We start from the raw sequence: 18,701 nt of genomic DNA on the forward strand, positions 1-18,701 counted from the left end.
ATCTCCTTATAACAACCCAACCTGGGTTGTAGATAAAAAAGGAATTGACCAAAACGGGTTAAAAAAAGCGATTGGTTATCGACTTTAGGAAAACAGTGGACGATAGATACCCTATCCCTATGATTTCGACAATACTGTCAAATATGGGAGAGTCCAAATTTTTTACCACTCTTGACCTCAAGTCAGGTTTCCACCAGATAGAGCTGGCAGAGAAAGACCGAGAAAAAACGGCTTTTTCGATAAATAACGGAAAATACGAATTCTGTAGACTGCCTTTTGGGCTCAAGAATGCTCCAAGTATTTTCCAGAGAGAAGGAATATCTAAGATATGCTACGTTTATGTCGATGATGTTATAATATTCTCCAAAACCAAAGAAGACTATATTAACGATATCAATTCGGTATTACAAAAACTTCTTGAGGCCGGCATGAGAGTATCCCAAGAAAAGTCAAAGTTCTTTAAAAAGAGCATTGAATATCTCGGATTCATAGTGTCACAAGGGGGGCTGCGGACATCACCCGAAAAAGTGAAGGCTATCAAAGGTTCCCCCCGCCAAAAACTTTGTTCGAACTTAGATCCTTTCTAGGACTAGCAAGTTACTACAGGTGCTTTATTAAAAACTTCGCGGTAATCGCCAGGCCCCTAACAAGTATCCTTAAAGGCGAAAACGGAAAGACGAGCAAATATCAGTCAAGAAAAATTGATATCGATCTTAACAAAGAACAAAGTGAAACATTCCACAGACTAAGAGAAATCCTAGCATCAGAGGATGTTTCACTTTCCTATCCAGACTTTAAGAGACCGTTCGATTTAACAACGGATGCGTCAGGCTTTGGTCTATGGGCGGTACTATCGCAAGACGGACGCCCGATAACAATGATATCACGAACACTACGTGATAACGGAAAAAATTTTGCCACCAACGAGCGAGAACTCCTCGCCATAGTTTGGGCACTTAAAAATCTTCGTAATTATCTGTACGGAGTAAAGGACTTACGGATCTTTACCGACCATCAGCCTCTATCTTTTGCTGTCTCAGACAAAAACCCTAACGCGAAATTAAAACGATGGAAAGGGATTATTGATGACCACGGGGCAAGGCTGATTTATAAACCGGGGAAAGAAAATTTCGTAGCAGACGCATTATCTCGTCAAAATATAAGTGCATTAGAATATACAGTAGAATCTGACGCGGCTACCATGCACAGCGAACAATCCCTGACCTACATTATAGAAACAACGGAAAAACCGGTAAACTGTTTTAGGAACCAAATAATAATTGAAGAGGGGAACAGTTCATCGGTAAGCACACTCATTTTGTTTAAAACCAAGGTGAGACATATAGTAAACATTTCGGATAGTAAACATTTGACAATTTGCTAAATGTGTTACAGGATGTAGTTAATGCCAATGCAGTGAACGCAATACATTGCTCGCTCCCAATCCTGGCAAAAATCCAGCACCGACTAGTAGAATTGTTCCCAGATACCGTATTTAGACACACGAAATATTTCGTTCAAGACATAACGGACAAAAGCGAGCAGAAGGAAATTATATTAACAGAACACAATAGAGCCCATCGAGCGGCTCAAGAAAATATAAAACAAATTGCTTAATTTAGCCACAGAAATAACCTTAAATTGCAAGACCTGTTCTATGGCAAAATACAAACGCCATCCATCCAAACAGGCTATAGCACAAACTCCAATACCAGGTTATGTATGGGAAATTCTCCATATCGGTATCTTTTCCACAGACGGAATCCTCTTTCTTACGTGTGTCGATAAATTTTCTAAATTCGCCACGGTGCAGGCCATCGCATCAAGGGCTATTGTCCACATTAAGGCCCCTATATTACACATAGTAAATTTTTTTCCAAAAATAAAAACAATTTATTGCGACAACAAAGGTCATTAAATTCCGAAATAATAAAATCAATGTTATTAAACAACTTTAATATTACTATTTCGAACGCACCACCTGTCCACAGTACCTCAAACGGCCAAGTAGAGAGATTTCATAGCACTTTAGCAGAAATAGCCCGATGCCTAAAAATAGAACATAATCTGAACGACACCACTGAGATAATCCTTTAGGCTACCAACAAATATAATAAATCAATTCATTCAGTAACCAACGAAAAACCCATAGAAATTGTCCATTCCAAGCCCGCAGAATTCGAAAGGGAAATTAGGAAGAAAATCCAACAGGCACAAGAAAAAACCCTCGACCAAATGAACAAAGATAGGACCCATAGGAACTATGAAGTCGGCGAAAAAGTTTTTCTGAAAACAAATAAACGATTAGGAAACAAGCTTTCGCCGCTATGCTCAGAGGGAATCATTGAGGCAGACCTGGGGACCACGGTTCTCATTAAGGGGAGGGTGGTCCACAAGGACAATCTTCGATAACGATCCTTACTACGCTTTTAGTTATTCTATTCTTTTTTCTTATTTCTAGGTTAAGACAATATCTTTTTATCTTGGCACTAGTGGCTATTAGGACAGACGCGACGGTGAAACTCAACGACTACACGAACGCAGACTATATGAGACTATATCCCGATAGAAGACAACGACATCGTAATCTGGGAGACTTACGGATACTTACAACACGCAACGAACCTGACAACTTACGATGACTACGAGGACCAGACAGAAGCAATGACGAAAACGTTCACTGACGATCATAGGACACCATTAATATTAACGGACCTCCGACACATTCGCAAGTTGGTAGCTACCTTAAAAATCCACAATAGAGCAGCTAGAAGTATTAACGTAATTGGAACAGCCCTCAAAGTTATTGTAGGTACGCCTGACTTTAGCGACTGGGAGCAGATAAAAATCAATCAAGAGATTTTAATGAGAACAAACGAGGGACAAACAGATTTATATTTCAAATTTCAAGAACGCTTAAATGAACTCGCGGACGCGATGAATAAAATTCAAAAATTCGATTCAGAAAACGAAACACACCTTCTGGAAATTATTTTGGCAAAAAATAGAATCGTTATCACAGATTTAGAAAACATTCTTATGGGCTTAACCCTGGCAAAAATAAAAATTGTTAGTCCGGCTATCCTGGATAGCACTGACATTGACGAATTTAAGGACAAACAGCCTATTAATTTTAGTCTTGTAGAAATATTAGAAGTGTAGCATAAGTGTCTTCCAAAATTCAGAAATTCTTCACTTCCTAATTAAATTTCCAACTCCTAAGTTCGTATGTAAGAAGGTAACGGTCTACCCGGTCCAGTACAATAACAAGATTCTAGACTTTGAGAACGGGAACTTAGTCGCCGAAAGCCCAACGCAGAACCTTAACATCGGCTACTGAAAAGCGACTGTAGGCGCCACCTTCTGCAGGGAACTGCAAAACAACACTTGCGCACAGCAAATCGTTTCCGGAACCACTGCGCACTGTCTCACGCTCCCGGGTCACTTAGAACCGGTTACAATAGTGGATCATGGTACCCTCATCATCAACGACGTTAACGCAACCATTACCGATGATCAGGGCCGAGACCAGGGAATATCGGGAACTTACCTGGTGACGTACTCCGACAAGGTAGCCGTCAATGGAACCTGGTTCATAAACCAACTGGAAAGCTCGAAGAAGAAACCTGCAGTATCAGCTATGACCGTAGTAAACATCACTGGTCACCATAACCGGCTACAGAACGTGAGAAAACAAAATATCTGCATGTTTATAACCAAGAGAGGAACGAAAGGGAGCTGCAGGGAAACACCTCGCCCCCTCCGCGGGAATAATATTGAGCAAAAGGGAGCTGTAGGGAAACCCCTCGCCCCATCCGTGGGATCTACAGCAACAGCAGCAGAATCCAGCAACAATTATAAGAATATTTAAGAAAATGTAAGTAGGCTATTTGTCCGAATTATCATAAATAAAAACGCAAATATAAAACGGTTCGCTAAATCTGTAAGCATTGAAATAAAACGATTAAAAATTAAAAAAGACTGTCGTCTCGTATTTCAAAGAATACACCGGGAGAATCGGTTCAAATTTTTACCAAATATAAAATATTTTAAAACCAAAGTTTTTGTGTAAATTTTTTTTTTGAAAAAAGCCAAAATCGATATATTCACCGAAAGAAATAATATAAAAAATACACAAGGTAATATTTTAAAACTTAAAAAAACATTTATGAATAGTAAATAAAACTTTATATTTCTTAAACAACGCTTTTAATGATATTTGATATTATTTCTCTCCGCGAATTTAATCAATAATATAAAAAACAACTCTTGATCAATCTTTATGATGACCATATATTTTTACCAATATTAACACTTGTCCGGTTCAGACGAGGAGATTTTAGAAGAGTATAGGAAGCTTTTAGAAACCAAAATAAAAAAGCATACAACGAGAGAAAATCAGGATTTTAACGAAGAGGGTAGTCACACGTCGACCAGTGGGAACACAGACAAGGTACTTATCCGGAAGAGTGCCTTCGATACAGAAAATCTAGAAAGTAGTAGACAGCACAGACAAGCAGAAATGCAGCCAGAACAATTAGCAAATATAGGGGCCGCAATAAATCAGGCACTTCAAAGACAGCAGACGCAATTTGACGAAAAATTAGCCACAATTATGGGGGAGCTAAATTTACTAAGAAAAACTCGGAAAATTCAAACATTCCAAGAGATTCAAATAGAACCTGAAAAGCAATGTAATGAGCCCCTGGACATTATCAAGTCCGTCCCAGAATTCGACGGGAAACAAGAAAATTATGTTTCCTGGAGAAGGGAGCGGTCGCTTTTACCAAGCGGTCGCAATCCTCAGAAATAAAGTAAGGGGACCGGCAGCTGCCGTATTAGCTTCATATAATACGGTGCTAAATTTTCATGCCATATTGGCACGCTTAGACCTTACGTATGCCGACAAAACACCGACACACGTAATACAACAGGATTTAAGCCTGTCCAGACAGGGCGACCTGCCCTTACTCAAATATTATGACGAATTAGAACGGAAGCTAATGCTTCTGACAAAAAAAAACAATAATGACGCACGACGCCGCCGCGGCGTCTGTTTTAAACACACAATTTAGGAGCGACGCTTTACACGCGGTTATATCAGGTTAAAAAAAATCATTAAAGGTAGCAGTTTTTCCAGCACAACCACCTGATTTACCGTCGGCATTAGCATTAGCTCAAGAAGCCGAATCGAGTAACGAAAGGAGTATTTTCGCGGCCACTTTCGATCGACATAACGACGAAAAGACTTATAGGCCAACTAACCAAAACAACCAGTGACAGGCTGGTTGGAAAAATTCACAATACCAAGAGCAAAATCAATATTCGGGGGCGATAAAAAAAAAACCTCATTTCATAAGACCTCAAAGAGGTGGCAATAATCAAACTGGTTCGTCCCGGCAAAAAACACACACTAATGGGGGAAATAATCAGGGACAAACTAGAACAGAACCGATGGAGGTGGACGCCACCTCACCTCGATTCAGGCAACCCACGACATGGCAAAAGGGACAGTCAGCACGAACACAACAAAAAATCAACTTCATGCCAGAAGAAGAATCTGGTGGAGAAGATTATGAGTCGTTGAATAGGCGTCCGCCACGGAAATACAGGATGATCTAGACACAGATGAGTCATTTTATTTTAATTTTTTAGGGTAAAGTCCCTGCTTCCATACGTCACACGTAGGCTAGCAGGAAGAGAAATAAAATTGTTAGTTGACACGGGCACCTCGAAGAATTTCATCTCTCCACACCCGGGGCTCAAAGGCATCGTGGCAGTGGATACCCCATTCGACATAAAATCAATCCATGGCATTACTAAAATAAATGAAAAAGGCCTGATTTCGGTATTCAAGGCTAAAACTCCTTTTTTTATCCTTAGCGCTCTTAAAGACTTTGACGGTATTATCGGTCTCGATTTACTTAAACAAGTAAATGAGAAACTCGATTTTACTGGAAATGTTCTACACACCAATAACGGAACTGAGAAAATTCAGTTTACAAGAGTTAAGAATGTAAATTTCATTAAAATCAATGATGGTGACGTGCCCCCCGCAGTAAAAACTGCTTTTGATAAAATAATAATAAAAAACTGTAAAGCCTTCGCCGATCCAGACGAGGAGCTACCTTTCAACATTAACACGGTAGCTACGATAAAACAGATGGGGAGCCGGTATATTCCAGGTCATACCCGCACCCCATGGGTGTAACCGAGTTCGTCAACGCAGAGGTTAAACAACTTCTAGCGGACGGCGTAATAAGGCCATCCAAATCTCCTTATAACAACCCAACCTGGGTTGTAGATAAAAAAGGAATTGACCAAAACGGGTAAAAAAAAGCGATTGGTTATCGACTTTAGGAAAACAGTGGACGATAGATACCCTATCCCTATGATTTCGACAATACTGTCAAATATGGGAGAGTCCAAATTTTTTACCACTCTTGACCTCAAGTCAGGTTTCCACCAGATAGAGCTGGCAGAGAAAGACCGAGAAAAAACGGCTTTTTCGATAAATAACGGAAAATACGAATTCTGTAGACTGCCTTTTGGGCTCAAGAATGCTCCAAGTATTTTCCAGAGAGAAGGAATATCTAAGATATGCTACGTTTATGTCGATGATGTTATAATATTCTCCAAAACCAAAGAAGACTATATTAACGATATCAATTCGGTATTACAAAAACTTCTTGAGGCCGGCATGAGAGTATCCCAAGAAAAGTCAAAGTTCTTTAAAAAGAGCATTGAATATCTCGGATTCATAGTGTCACAAGGGGGGCTGCGGACATCACCCGAAAAAGTGAAGGCTATCAAAGGTTCCCCCCGCCAAAAACTTTGTTCGAACTTAGATCCTTTCTAGGACTAGCAAGTTACTACAGGTGCTTTATTAAAAACTTCGCGGCAATCGCCAGGCCCCTAACAAGTATCCTTAAAGGCGAAAACGGAAAGACGAGCAAATATCAGTCAAGAAAAATTGATATCGATCTTAACAAAGAACAAAGTGAAACATTCCACAGACTAAGAGAAATCCTAGCATCAGAAGATGTTTTACTTTCCTATCCAGACTTTAAGAGACCGTTCGATTTAACAACGGATGCGTCAGGCTTTGGTCTATGGGCGGTACTATCGCAAGACGGACGCCCGATAACAATGATATCACGAACACTACGTGATAACGGAAAAAATTTTGCCACCAACGAGCGAGAACTCCTCGCCATAGTTTGGGCACTTAAAAATCTTCGTAATTATCTGTACGGAGTAAAGGACTTACGGATCTTTATCGACCATCAGCCTCTATCTTTTGCTGTCTCAGACAAAAACCCTAACGCGAAATTAAAACGATGGAAAGGGATTATTGATGACCACGGGGCAAGGCTGATTTATAAACCGGGGAAAGAAAATTTCGTAGCAGACGCATTATCTCGTCAAAATATAAGTGCATTAGAAGATACAGTAGAATCTGACGCGGCTACCATGCACAGCGAACAATCCCTGACCTACATTATAGAAACAACGGAAAAACCGGTAAACTGTTTTAGGAACCAAATAATAATTGAAGAGGGGAACAGTTCATCGGTAAGCACACTCATTTTGTTTAAAACCAAGGTGAGACATATAGTAAACATTTCGGATAGTAAACATTTGACAATTTGCTAAATGTGTTACAGGATGTAGTTAATGCCAATGCAGTGAACGCAATACATTGCTCGCTCCCAATCCTGGCAAAAATCCAGCACCGACTAGTAGAATTGTTCCCAGGAACCGTATTTAGACACACGAAATATTTCGTTCAAGACATAACGGACAAAAGCGAGCAGAAGGAAATTATATTAACAGAACACAATAGAGCCCATCGAGCGGCTCAAGAAAATGTAAAACAAATTGCTTAATTTAGCCACAGAAATAACCTTAAATTGCAAGACCTGTTCTATGGCAAAATACAAACGCCATCCATCCAAACAGGCTATAGCACAAACTCCAATACCAGGTTATGTAGGGGAAATTCTCCATATCGGTATCTTTTCCACAGACGGAATCCTCTTTCTTACGTGTGTCGATAAATTTTCTAAATTCGCCACGGTGCAGGCCATCGCATCAAGGGCTATTGTCCACATTAAGGCCCCTATATTACACATAGTAAATTTTTTTCCAAAAATAAAAACAATTTATTGCGACAACAAAGGTCATTAAATTCCGAAATAATAAAATCAATGTTATTAAACAACTTTAATATTACTATTTCGAACGCACCACCTGTCCACAGTACCTCAAACGGCCAAGTAGAGAGATTTCATAGCACTTTAGCAGAAATAGCCCGATGCCTAAAAATAGAACATAATCTGAACGACACCACTGAGATAATCCTTTAGGCTACCAACAAATATAATAAATCAATTCATTCAGTAACCAACGAAAAACCCATAGAAATTGTCCATTCCAAGCCCGCAGAATTCGAAAGGGAAATTAGGAAGAAAATCCAACAGGCACAAGAAAAAACCCTCGACCAAATGAACAAAGATAGGACCAATAGGAACTATCAAGTCGGCGAAAAAGTTTTTCTGAAAACAAATAAACGATTAGGAAACAAGCTTTCGCCGCTATGCTCAGAGGGAATCATTGAGGCAGACCTGGGGACCACGGTTCTCATTAAGGGGAGGGTGGTCCACAAGGACAATCTTCGATAACGATCCTTACTACGCTTTTAGTTATTCTATTCTTTTCATATTATTTCTAGGTTAAGACAATATCTTTTTATCTTGGCACTAGTGGCTATTAGGACAGACGCGACGGTGAAACTCAACGACTACACGAACGCAGACTATATGAGACTATATCCCGATAGAAGACAACGACATCGTAATCTGGGAGACTTACGGATACTTACAACACGCAACGAACCTGACAACTTACGATGACTACGAGGACCAGACAGAAGCAATGACGAAAACGTTCACTGACGATCATAGGACACCATTAATATTAACGGACCTCCGACACATTCGCAAGTTGGTAGCTACCTTAAAAATCCACAATAGAGCAGCTAGAAGTATTAACGTAATTGGAACAGCCCTCAAAGTTATTGTAGGTACGCCTGACTTTAGCGACTGGGAGCAGATAAAAATCAATCAAGAGATTTTAATGAGAACAAACGAGGGACAAACAGATTTATATTTCAAATTTCAAGAACGCTTAAATGAACTCGCGGACGCGATGAATAAAATTCAAAAATTCGATTCAGAAAACGAAACACACCTTCTGGAAATTATTTTGGCAAAAAATAGAATCGTTATCACAGATTTAGAAAACATTCTTATGGGCTTAACCCTGGCAAAAATAAAAATTGTTAGTCCGGCTATCCTGGATAGCACTGACATTGACGAATTTAAGGACAAACAGCCTATTAATTTTAGTCTTGTAGAAATATTAGAAGTGTAGCATAAGTGTCTTCCAAAATTCAGAAATTCTTCACTTCCTAATTAAATTTCCAACTCCTAAGTTCGTATGTAAGAAGGTAACGGTCTACCCGGTCCAGTACAATAACAAGATTCTAGACTTTGAGAACGGGAACTTAGTCGCCGAAAGCCCAACGCAGAACCTTAACATCGGCTACTGAAAAGCGACTGTAGGCGCCACCTTCTGCAGGGAACTGCAAAACAACACTTGCGCACAGCAAATCGTTTCCGGAACCACTGCGCACTGTCTCACGCTCCCGGGTCACTTAGAACCGGTTACAATAGTGGATCATGGTACCCTCATCATCAACGACGTTAACGCAACCATTACCGATGATCAGGGCCGAGACCAGGGAATATCGGGAACTTACCTGGTGACGTACTCCGACAAGGTAGCCGTCAATGGAACCTGGTTCATAAACCAACTGGAAAGCTCGAAGAAGAAACCTGCAGTATCAGCTATGACCGTAGTAAACATCACTGGTCACCATAACCGGCTAAGTCTTCCATTTCTTCATGAGCTTAGCCTGAGGAACCTCCACCACATTGGAACCCTTAATGAGCGGTACTCGATGAGATCCTTCCTCAACAATTCTCTCATCATACTAGTCGCCATCCTGTTATGCTGCATTATCTGGCTCGGCAAACATCAAGGGCTACCGATGAAATAGAACAGACGGGTCACCGGGACGGCGACCATTTAAAGGAAGGAGAAGTTAACACGCGCAAAAAGAATTTGGAAAAATTGACAAATTGCAGACCGGATTCGACGGCCAACACGCGCAAGGGCGAAACTGCTGATCGCGCATTCCCGGGGCAGTTGAACGAGGCTCGGTCCCAACACGCCTGCAGCGAGTGATCGTCGCTAGCTGGATACGGAATGCTGACATCGCACTTAGGCGGTTGCGCGGCAGCGCAAATAAGGGCTTCATGGTGCGACCGGGACAGACCTTCAGTTAAGTTTAAAACTGAACTCCGCAGCTATAGCTGGTGATCAATATTATAATTAACAATCCATTGTATGAATTAAAATATCTTTGGTTTGAAAAGGCTTAAGTGTAATAAAGAAATACCTTGGTATCTAAATAAAGAAACTCAATTAAATAACTTGTACAATGGCCTCATTCCCGTATGAGAAGAAAGTGGATGTGTGCACCGTCGTCGATCCAAAGAAAACCGTGTACCAACATGGTGAGCCCGTTCCATACTTTTTTGATTCAGGAGCCGAGTGCTCTCTAATAAAAGAGCAATTATCAGATAATTTAGTCGGTAAAAAGATCAACAATACAGTGTAAAATATGTGAGCACTGTAAAAATATGTGAACTTTCCATAGAAATTTTGTTTCATGTAGTGATAAATAAATTTTTTAAATATGACGTGCTGATTGGTCGTGAAATTCTAAGCCAGGGTCTTGGTGTAACTACAGATGGTAACAAATTCCTTCTGTACAAAATTAACACTGTCAATACACTGTCCAACATTGCTGAATTTCATGGATTCCATTAATGGTAATGTGAATCTGAGTCCGTCCGATAAAGCCTACCTGGCAGAAATAATAAAGATACACGCATTAGCATTCATAAAGGGTATTCCAAGTCGATGAGTTACCACAGGCGAACTAGAAATCCGTCTAATTGATGTCAATAAAACGGTAATGAGGCTTCCATATAGGCTCGGCACGGAAGCAACATTGTTAGTGAGGGGCCAAGTTGCTGCCCTTTTGCGAGCCCAATACACCCAGACTCTATTAAACGCACTGCATTCGTCACGATAGATGGCCAATACGAGTTCATAGCCATGCCGTTTGGTTTAAAAAACTAATCATCAGTGTTTCAGCGAGCCATCATGAGAGCCTTGGGTGAAGTGGCTTATTCATATGCAACTGTTTACATCGACGATGTCCTCATTGTCGCTAACACAAGCTTTCTCTAGACTCAAGGAGGTATTTCAAAGACCATCAAGTGCTGGATTTCCCTACAACATGAAAAAGCGTTCTTTCTTACAGTCTAGTGTAGAATATCTATCTAGAATTAAGATGGGTGAAATAAGACCAAACCAGTCAGTTACGCAGCTCAAACAATTCATTGGCTTGTCATCCTATTTTCGACAATTCGTCCCACGATTTTCCGAATTAATGAAACCTTTATATTTATTAACTTCAAAAAACAGCAAGTTTGAGTGGCGTGACAAACATGAGCAGGTGCGCCAAGAGATTATATCTACTTTGGTTAGCGATTTGATTCTTATCATCTATGATCCACAGTTTCCAGTTGAACTTCACACTGACGCTAGTGCAGATGGGTGCAATATTGATGCAGAAGATAAAGGGTATATCTAGAGTCATTGAATACTATAGCAAGTGCACCACAGGAGCAGAAAGAATATACTACTCGTATGATTTGGAGACGTGGAGGTGGAGCGCGTAATGAGTACCATGAAGGCGATGTTGACAACGGTAGAGACAAGTGAGGGATCCTGGCAAGAAGCCTTAAAGGAGGTTGAGTTGGCAATGAATTGCACGGCCAATAGAGTTACCCAGGCAAGTCCATTAGAACTTTTAATTGCTAAGGAGGCTAGACCAATGGGCATGATGTCGTCGACATTATATAATATAATAAGATACAAGGTAGGCGACCATGTTTTGCTCAAGGTGAAGAATGGCACTAAACAAAGCTAGATCCGATGCTTAAAGGCCCTTTGTGATTATAGAAAGTCTTGATGGTGACCGATATGTGCTAAAATCATTAAAAAGTAAGAGGACATACAAGTATGCCCATGAGCAGTTGCGTGTTACGCCTGAGGAGGTGGACGCAGAAGAATACGAGAGATCGCCAGCTAAGGCACTCGTAGATACCATAGACTCAGTGTAAAAAATTTACAAGCCTATAGCCGCACCATGCAGTTAGCTGCGCAGTAACTGTATGGCGGGGGCTATTTGGGTCCAGTGGGACCATGACGCAGATTGTGCGAAAGAGCGTTGCAAGGTGTGCAACATGAGCATAAAAGAGAGATAGATTTATGGTGGAAAAGTAAGCAAACAAATGTTAGGATAAAAAAAAATATAAATATATTGAGCAAGGCATGGAGCGCTACACTAGTTCGCTAAACTAAATTTGTTTTGTGACTTCTTATTACATTTATGTTTGATTTATGATTGTGTATTGAAGAGTAATGTTAAGGTTATACCAACTTAAACCTTAAGGAAGGAAACAATGTTAAGTTAAGACAACAGAAATTTGAGAATAAAATCTATGAAAGAAATCTGCTATTGAGTTGTGAATAGAGACATAACCCGCGAGGTTGCGTGATCGTCAGAAAGGCCGTGTCATAGATCATAATTTTGAATTTATCTGAAACTATTGCACAAACAAGAAGATTTTAATTTGAAATCATGTCAATATTCCGTTGCATCAAAAAGGAATGATCATTATACACGGAGAGCATCATTTGAACTTGATTCAGTTGTGCATGGCGCCTGTACTTGTTCTACTCTTAGTACAGTTGTAGCAAAGAAAGAGGACGAAAGAGGAGGAGGAGAATAAGAGCGCGGAAGGGCTTGCGAGGCAGTCAGTGTGCACCGTCGTCGATCCAAAGAAAACCGTGTACCAACATGGTGAGCCCGTTCCATACTTTTTTGATTTAGGAGCCGAGTGCTCTCTAATAAAAGAGCAATTATCAGATAATTTAGTCGGTAAAAAGATCAACAATACAGTGTAAAATATGTGAGCACTGTAAAAATATGTGAACTTTCCATAGAAATTTTGTTTCATGTAGTGATAAATAAATTTTTTAAATATGACGTGCTGATTGGTCGTGAAATTCTAAGCCAGGGTCTTGGTGTAACTACAGATGGTAACAAATTCCTTCTGTACAAAATTAACACTGTCAATACACTGTCCAACATTGCTGAATTTCATGGATTCCATTAATGGTAATGTGAATCTGAGTCCGTCCGATAAAGCCTACCTGGCAGAAATAATAAAGATACACGCATTAGCATTCATAAAGGGTATTCCAAGTCGATGAGTTACCACAGGCGAACTAGAAATCCGTCTAATTGATGTCAATAAAACGGTAATGAGGCTTCCATATAGGCTCGGCACGGAAGCAACATTGTTAGTGAGGGGCCAAGTTGCTGCCCTTTTGCGAGCCCAATACACCCAGACTCTATTAAACGCACTGCATTCGTCACGATAGATGGCCAATACGAGTTCATAGCCATGCCGTTTGGTTTAAAAAACTAATCATCAGTGTTTCAGCGAGCCATCATGAGAGCCTTGGGTGAAGTGGCTTATTCATATGCAACTGTTTACATCGACGATGTCCTCATTGTCGCTAACACAAGCTTTCTCTAGACTCAAGGAGGTATTTCAAAGACCATCAAGTGCTGGATTTCCCTACAACATGAAAAAGCGTTCTTTCTTACAGTCTAGTGTAGAATATCTATCTAGAATTAAGATGGGTGAAATAAGACCAAACCAGTCAGTTACGCAGCTCAAACAATTCATTGGCTTGTCATCCTATTTTCGACAATTCGTCCCACGATTTTCCGAATTAATGAAACCTTTATATTTATTAACTTCAAAAAACAGCAAGTTTGAGTGGCGTGACAAACATGAGCAGGTGCGCCAAGAGATTATATCTACTTTGGTTAGCGATTTGATTCTTATCATCTATGATCCACAGTTTCCAGTTGAACTTCACACTGACGCTAGTGCAGATGGGTGCAATATTGATGCAGAAGATAAAGGGTATATCTAGAGTCATTGAATACTATAGCAAGTGCACCACAGGAGCAGAAAGAATATACTACTCGTATGATTTGGAGACGTGGAGGTGGAGCGCGTAATGAGTACCATGAAGGCGATGTTGACAACGGTAGAGACAAGTGAGGGATCCTGGCAAGAAGCCTTAAAGGAGGTTGAGTTGGCAATGAATTGCACGGCCAATAGAGTTACCCAGGCAAGTCCATTAGAACTTTTAATTGCTAAGGAGGCTAGACCAATGGGCATGATGTCGTCGACATTATATAATATAATAAGATACAAGGTAGGCGACCATGTTTTGCTCAAGGTGAAGAATGGCACTAAACAAAGCTAGATCCGATGCTTAAAGGCCCTTTGTGATTATAGAAAGTCTTGATGGTGACCGATATGTGCTAAAATCATTAAAAAGTAAGAGGACATACAAGTATGCCCATGAGCAGTTGTGTGTTACGCCTGAGGAGGTGGACGCAGAAGAATACGAGAGATCGCCAGCTAAGGCACTCGTAGATACCATAGACTCAGTGTAAAAAATTTACAAGCCTATAGCCGCACCATGCAGTTAGCTGCGCAGTAACTGTATGGCGGGGGCTATTTGGGTCCAGTGGGACCATGACGCAGATTGTGCGAAAGAGCGTTGCAAGGTGTGCAACATGAGCATAAAAGAGAGATAGATTTATGGTGGAAAAGTAAGCAAACAAATGTTAGGATAAAAAAAAATATAAATATATTGAGCAAGGCATGGAGCGCTACACTAGTTCGCTAAACTAAATTTGTTTTGTGACTTCTTATTACATTTATGTTTGATTTATGATTGTGTACTGAAGAGTAATGTTAAGGTTATACCAACTTAAACCTTAAGGAAGGAAACAATGTTAAGTTAAGACAACAGAAATTTGAGAATAAAATCTATGAAAGAAATCTGCTATTGAGTTGTGAATAGAAACATAACCCGCGAGGTTGCGTGATCGTCAGAAAGGCCGTGTCATAGATCATAATTTTGAATTTATCTGAAACTATTGCACAAACAAGAAGATTTTAATTTGAAATCATGTCAATATTCCGTTGCATCAAAAAGGAATGATCATTATACACGGAGAGCATCATTTGAACTTGATTCAGTTGTGCATGGCGCCTGTACTTGTTCTACTCTTAGTACAGTTGTAGCAAAGAAAGAGGACGAAAGAGGAGGAGGAGAATAAGAGCGCGTTTGAAAAGGCGAAACTTGCAGAAAAGGATGAGACATCTTCATTCCCGGGGCAAGCTCGGTCCTCTCCGACATATACAAATCATTTATTTTATTATACCCGTTGCTCGTAGAATAAAATGGTATACTAGATTCGTCAGAAAGTATGTAACAGGTAGAAGGAAGCTTTTCCGACTCTATAATGTATGTATATTCTTGATCAGGATCGCAAGTCGATCTAGCCATGTACGACTGTCCGTCCGTATGAACGCTGAGATCTCAGAAATTATAAGATATAGAATATCATTTTATTTGGTATTGGCGAGTCCTTGCGAATTGCAAGTTAAGAAAAAAGTACATACCGCGGTGAAGTCGCGTATATATATATCAGGATTCCATCTTGACAAGTTAGTTTATATCAATGACTGGAAAGTGGCAAGGGACCCACCTTTAGCAGACACATATATCTACATGCCATGTTAATAGGAGCAAAATCATTTATCAAATTGTAAGCTGTTGAACAAATTAGACAAGGTCCTGGATTTATAACTTTGCAGAAAACCCTTGTGGTGGATCGTGGTTGTATCGGGAATATATAAGGCAGCTTGCCCTACGGAAGTTGTAAAAAGTTTGAATTGTAGTGAAGAGCTGTTAGTATCTATTCACAGAAATGTCATATCTAAAGAAAATTCCGTCACCTGAGAAAAAGTTATGTCAAGAACACTACCGAAAGACTACTCAGATTTTGCCAACAGGCTGCCGTTTAAAATTGATCCAAAAAGGTTAAGCAAACCTTTAGAAGTGGCTAAGCGGCGGTTTTTGTCGCTTAAAAGAAGGTTGTCTCGGGACCTTGACATGAAGAAAATGTATCTTTAGGTCTCCTAAAGATATAATTCCTTCTGCTCCATGTGTTCTGAGAACCCAAAGTACGTCAACCAAGTTACGTGTTGTTTTTAATGCGTCTTGTAAATCGTCAACTCAGGGTCACTAAATGATATTTTAATGGTTGAGCCAACAATCCAAAATGAGTTGTAATCAATGTTACTTCACTTCTGGCTGCATAGGTTCGCCCTGACCGCCGATGTAAAGAAAATGTACCGCCAAGTGATTATAAATGAAGCGCATAGGCATTTTCAACTCATAGTGTGGAGAAGAGACCCTTCTGGGTCCTTGAGGTTATATAAGCTTAGCATGATTCGATGAGTCGATTCCGATGAATTTGGAAACATAATGGAATATGATAAAAATTACATTGTTTAAATTAGAAGAATTATCTATTTGTGCATACCGGTCCGATGTCATCGGTGGAATTGAAAAAGAGCTGATGGAGCTTGCGTCTACATTAGTGACAAAACTGCAGAAAGTTATTAAATATCGTTGTTGACTTCAAAGTCAAAAGTAGCGCCGTTTAAGCCTAAAACCCTCCCAAGTCTTGAGTTTTTAGCCGCTCACCTTACCGCAGATCTATGTCAATTAATCAAGTCCATATTAAAGGTATGTGTATTGGTCGGATTCTAAAGTCACGTTTCATTGAATCCGGACTCATCCATCTTCGTTGTCCACACTCGTATCAAATAGAGTTGCGGAGATTCAAGAGTGGTCGGGTGATGCTACATGGCGGCATGCCCCAACGAAAAGGAAATAGTACAGACGGTATTAGTAATGTAAATGTATTTTAGGAAAAAAATTATTGTAGGAAGAAAAAAACTAGTCCCAAAATACACACTTTCACCTATACGAAGAAATCCTACTATAAGAAACGAGAAAGACTCAGGTCGGGCTGACCGCTGCTGTACAAAGTTCAGATTTGGGAGATGTCATCGAGGGATTTTCGTCACACCGCAAACTGCTAAGGGTATTCGTTTAAATGTAAAAGACAAATGTAAAGTCTTTGAAAACGTTGTCACCTACTGAATATAATAAAGCTTTCTTTAAAATTGTTAAGATATTACAAAATCACGAGTATCACGAAGAAGGAAAAAAGCGAAATTTACCCGCAGATCATCTCCGTGCTCTCCGACCATTTGCTAAATGTGGCGATGATTTTTGTGGCCCTGTCTATACAACACTAAGAATTCGTGGTAGGCCTCCGTAGGAGTCCCAAATAGCGCTCTTTGTTTTTTCATCCTAGGCGGTTCATCTAGAAGTTTTTTTCAGATTTAACCACAGATTCTTTTTTATTGGCTTTTCAAAGGTTCGTTGGGCGCCGAGGATGGTCCCAAGTCGTGCATTGCGACAACGGGACGAACTTCGTCGGAGCTAGTCTCCACTTCCAAGCCCTTCATGAGTGGTCCGAAGAGGAAGCCCACGCCATACGCGAATTCGCATCAAAAAGCGTATGTAAGTTTGCATTCACAGGTTACGCACATGGGCGGACTTTAATAGGCAGGTGTCAAAGCTGCAAAGCACCTACTCCTACGAGGGTTGGGCAGCGCGCTCCTAACCGCAGAAGAGCTGGCAGCCGTACTTGTCGGAATCGAGGCAATAATGAACTCGCGAGCCACGACACAAGCGTCGGAAAAGCGTTGACTTCCGGGCACCTGTTCATGGGCTGGCCCCTGCTCGCCATGCCATACCAGATCTCGTCGTCGTAACCGAGGACAACCAGTACATATACAGATATATTTATCCGTTTGTCCTTCCGTTTCCACGCAAACTAGTCTCTCAGTTTTAAAGCTATCGGACTGAAAATATCCCAAAGTCGGATCGAGCCGGATCGGCTATCTTATAGCTAGAATTATCAAAATAAAACAATTTTTGTTAATTATAACTTTGGTGTTTCTTAACATATAACCTCCTTCGCTTGGAAATTATGATTTACACCAGAAGCCTGTAGCTTAAACAGTTCTTAATTTTCAGTGTTAGATGTTCTGAACTGGTAAATATGGCTTACTTGTTGATCAAACAGAATATCCCTTAAAGAAGTCGTGTCGATCACGCACCATCTACAAACAAAAGTTTTGATATCGACTTTTGTGATGAACAGTCCTCGTTAAATCGACATAATAAATACACTTTCTAAAAAGTTCTCACTCTACCCGCTTCAGCCAAGTATTTCAGGTTCTCGCATTAAAGGAATATTCTATTAAAGCGTGACGAATAAGAACATCTTAGAAAGTGTAATTATTAATTCGATTTAACAAGCATTACTTTTCCTAAAGTCGATATCAGAACTTTAGTATATTGATGGTGCGTGATAGCTACGACCCCTTACCTTATAAGGAGGTGTTTTTGTTTGATACTAAAGTACTACGTAAGAAAATCAGTTTAACAAGGAAAGGAAGCTACATCCAGCAAGC

General features: G+C 40.2%; 1 protein-coding gene across 1 annotated transcript; it reads left to right on the top strand.

The window, feature by feature from the left end:
- Window positions 1–10,567: 10,567 nt before the first annotated feature.
- LOC127011626 (uncharacterized) lies at window positions 10,568–17,792 on the top strand. Its single transcript, XM_050889535.1, has 3 exons — window positions 10,568–10,643; window positions 17,328–17,483; window positions 17,597–17,792. Exons 1-3 carry the CDS (start codon window positions 10,568–10,570, stop codon window positions 17,782–17,784), a joined length of 420 nt encoding a protein of 139 aa, XP_050745492.1. The 3' UTR covers window positions 17,785–17,792.
- Window positions 17,793–18,701: the final 909 nt, after the last annotated feature.

The sequence above is a fragment of the Drosophila biarmipes genome, chromosome 3R (assembly GCF_025231255.1).
Source record: "Drosophila biarmipes strain raj3 chromosome 3R, RU_DBia_V1.1, whole genome shotgun sequence".
In the NCBI taxonomy this organism is placed as follows: Eukaryota; Metazoa; Arthropoda; class Insecta; order Diptera; family Drosophilidae; genus Drosophila; species Drosophila biarmipes.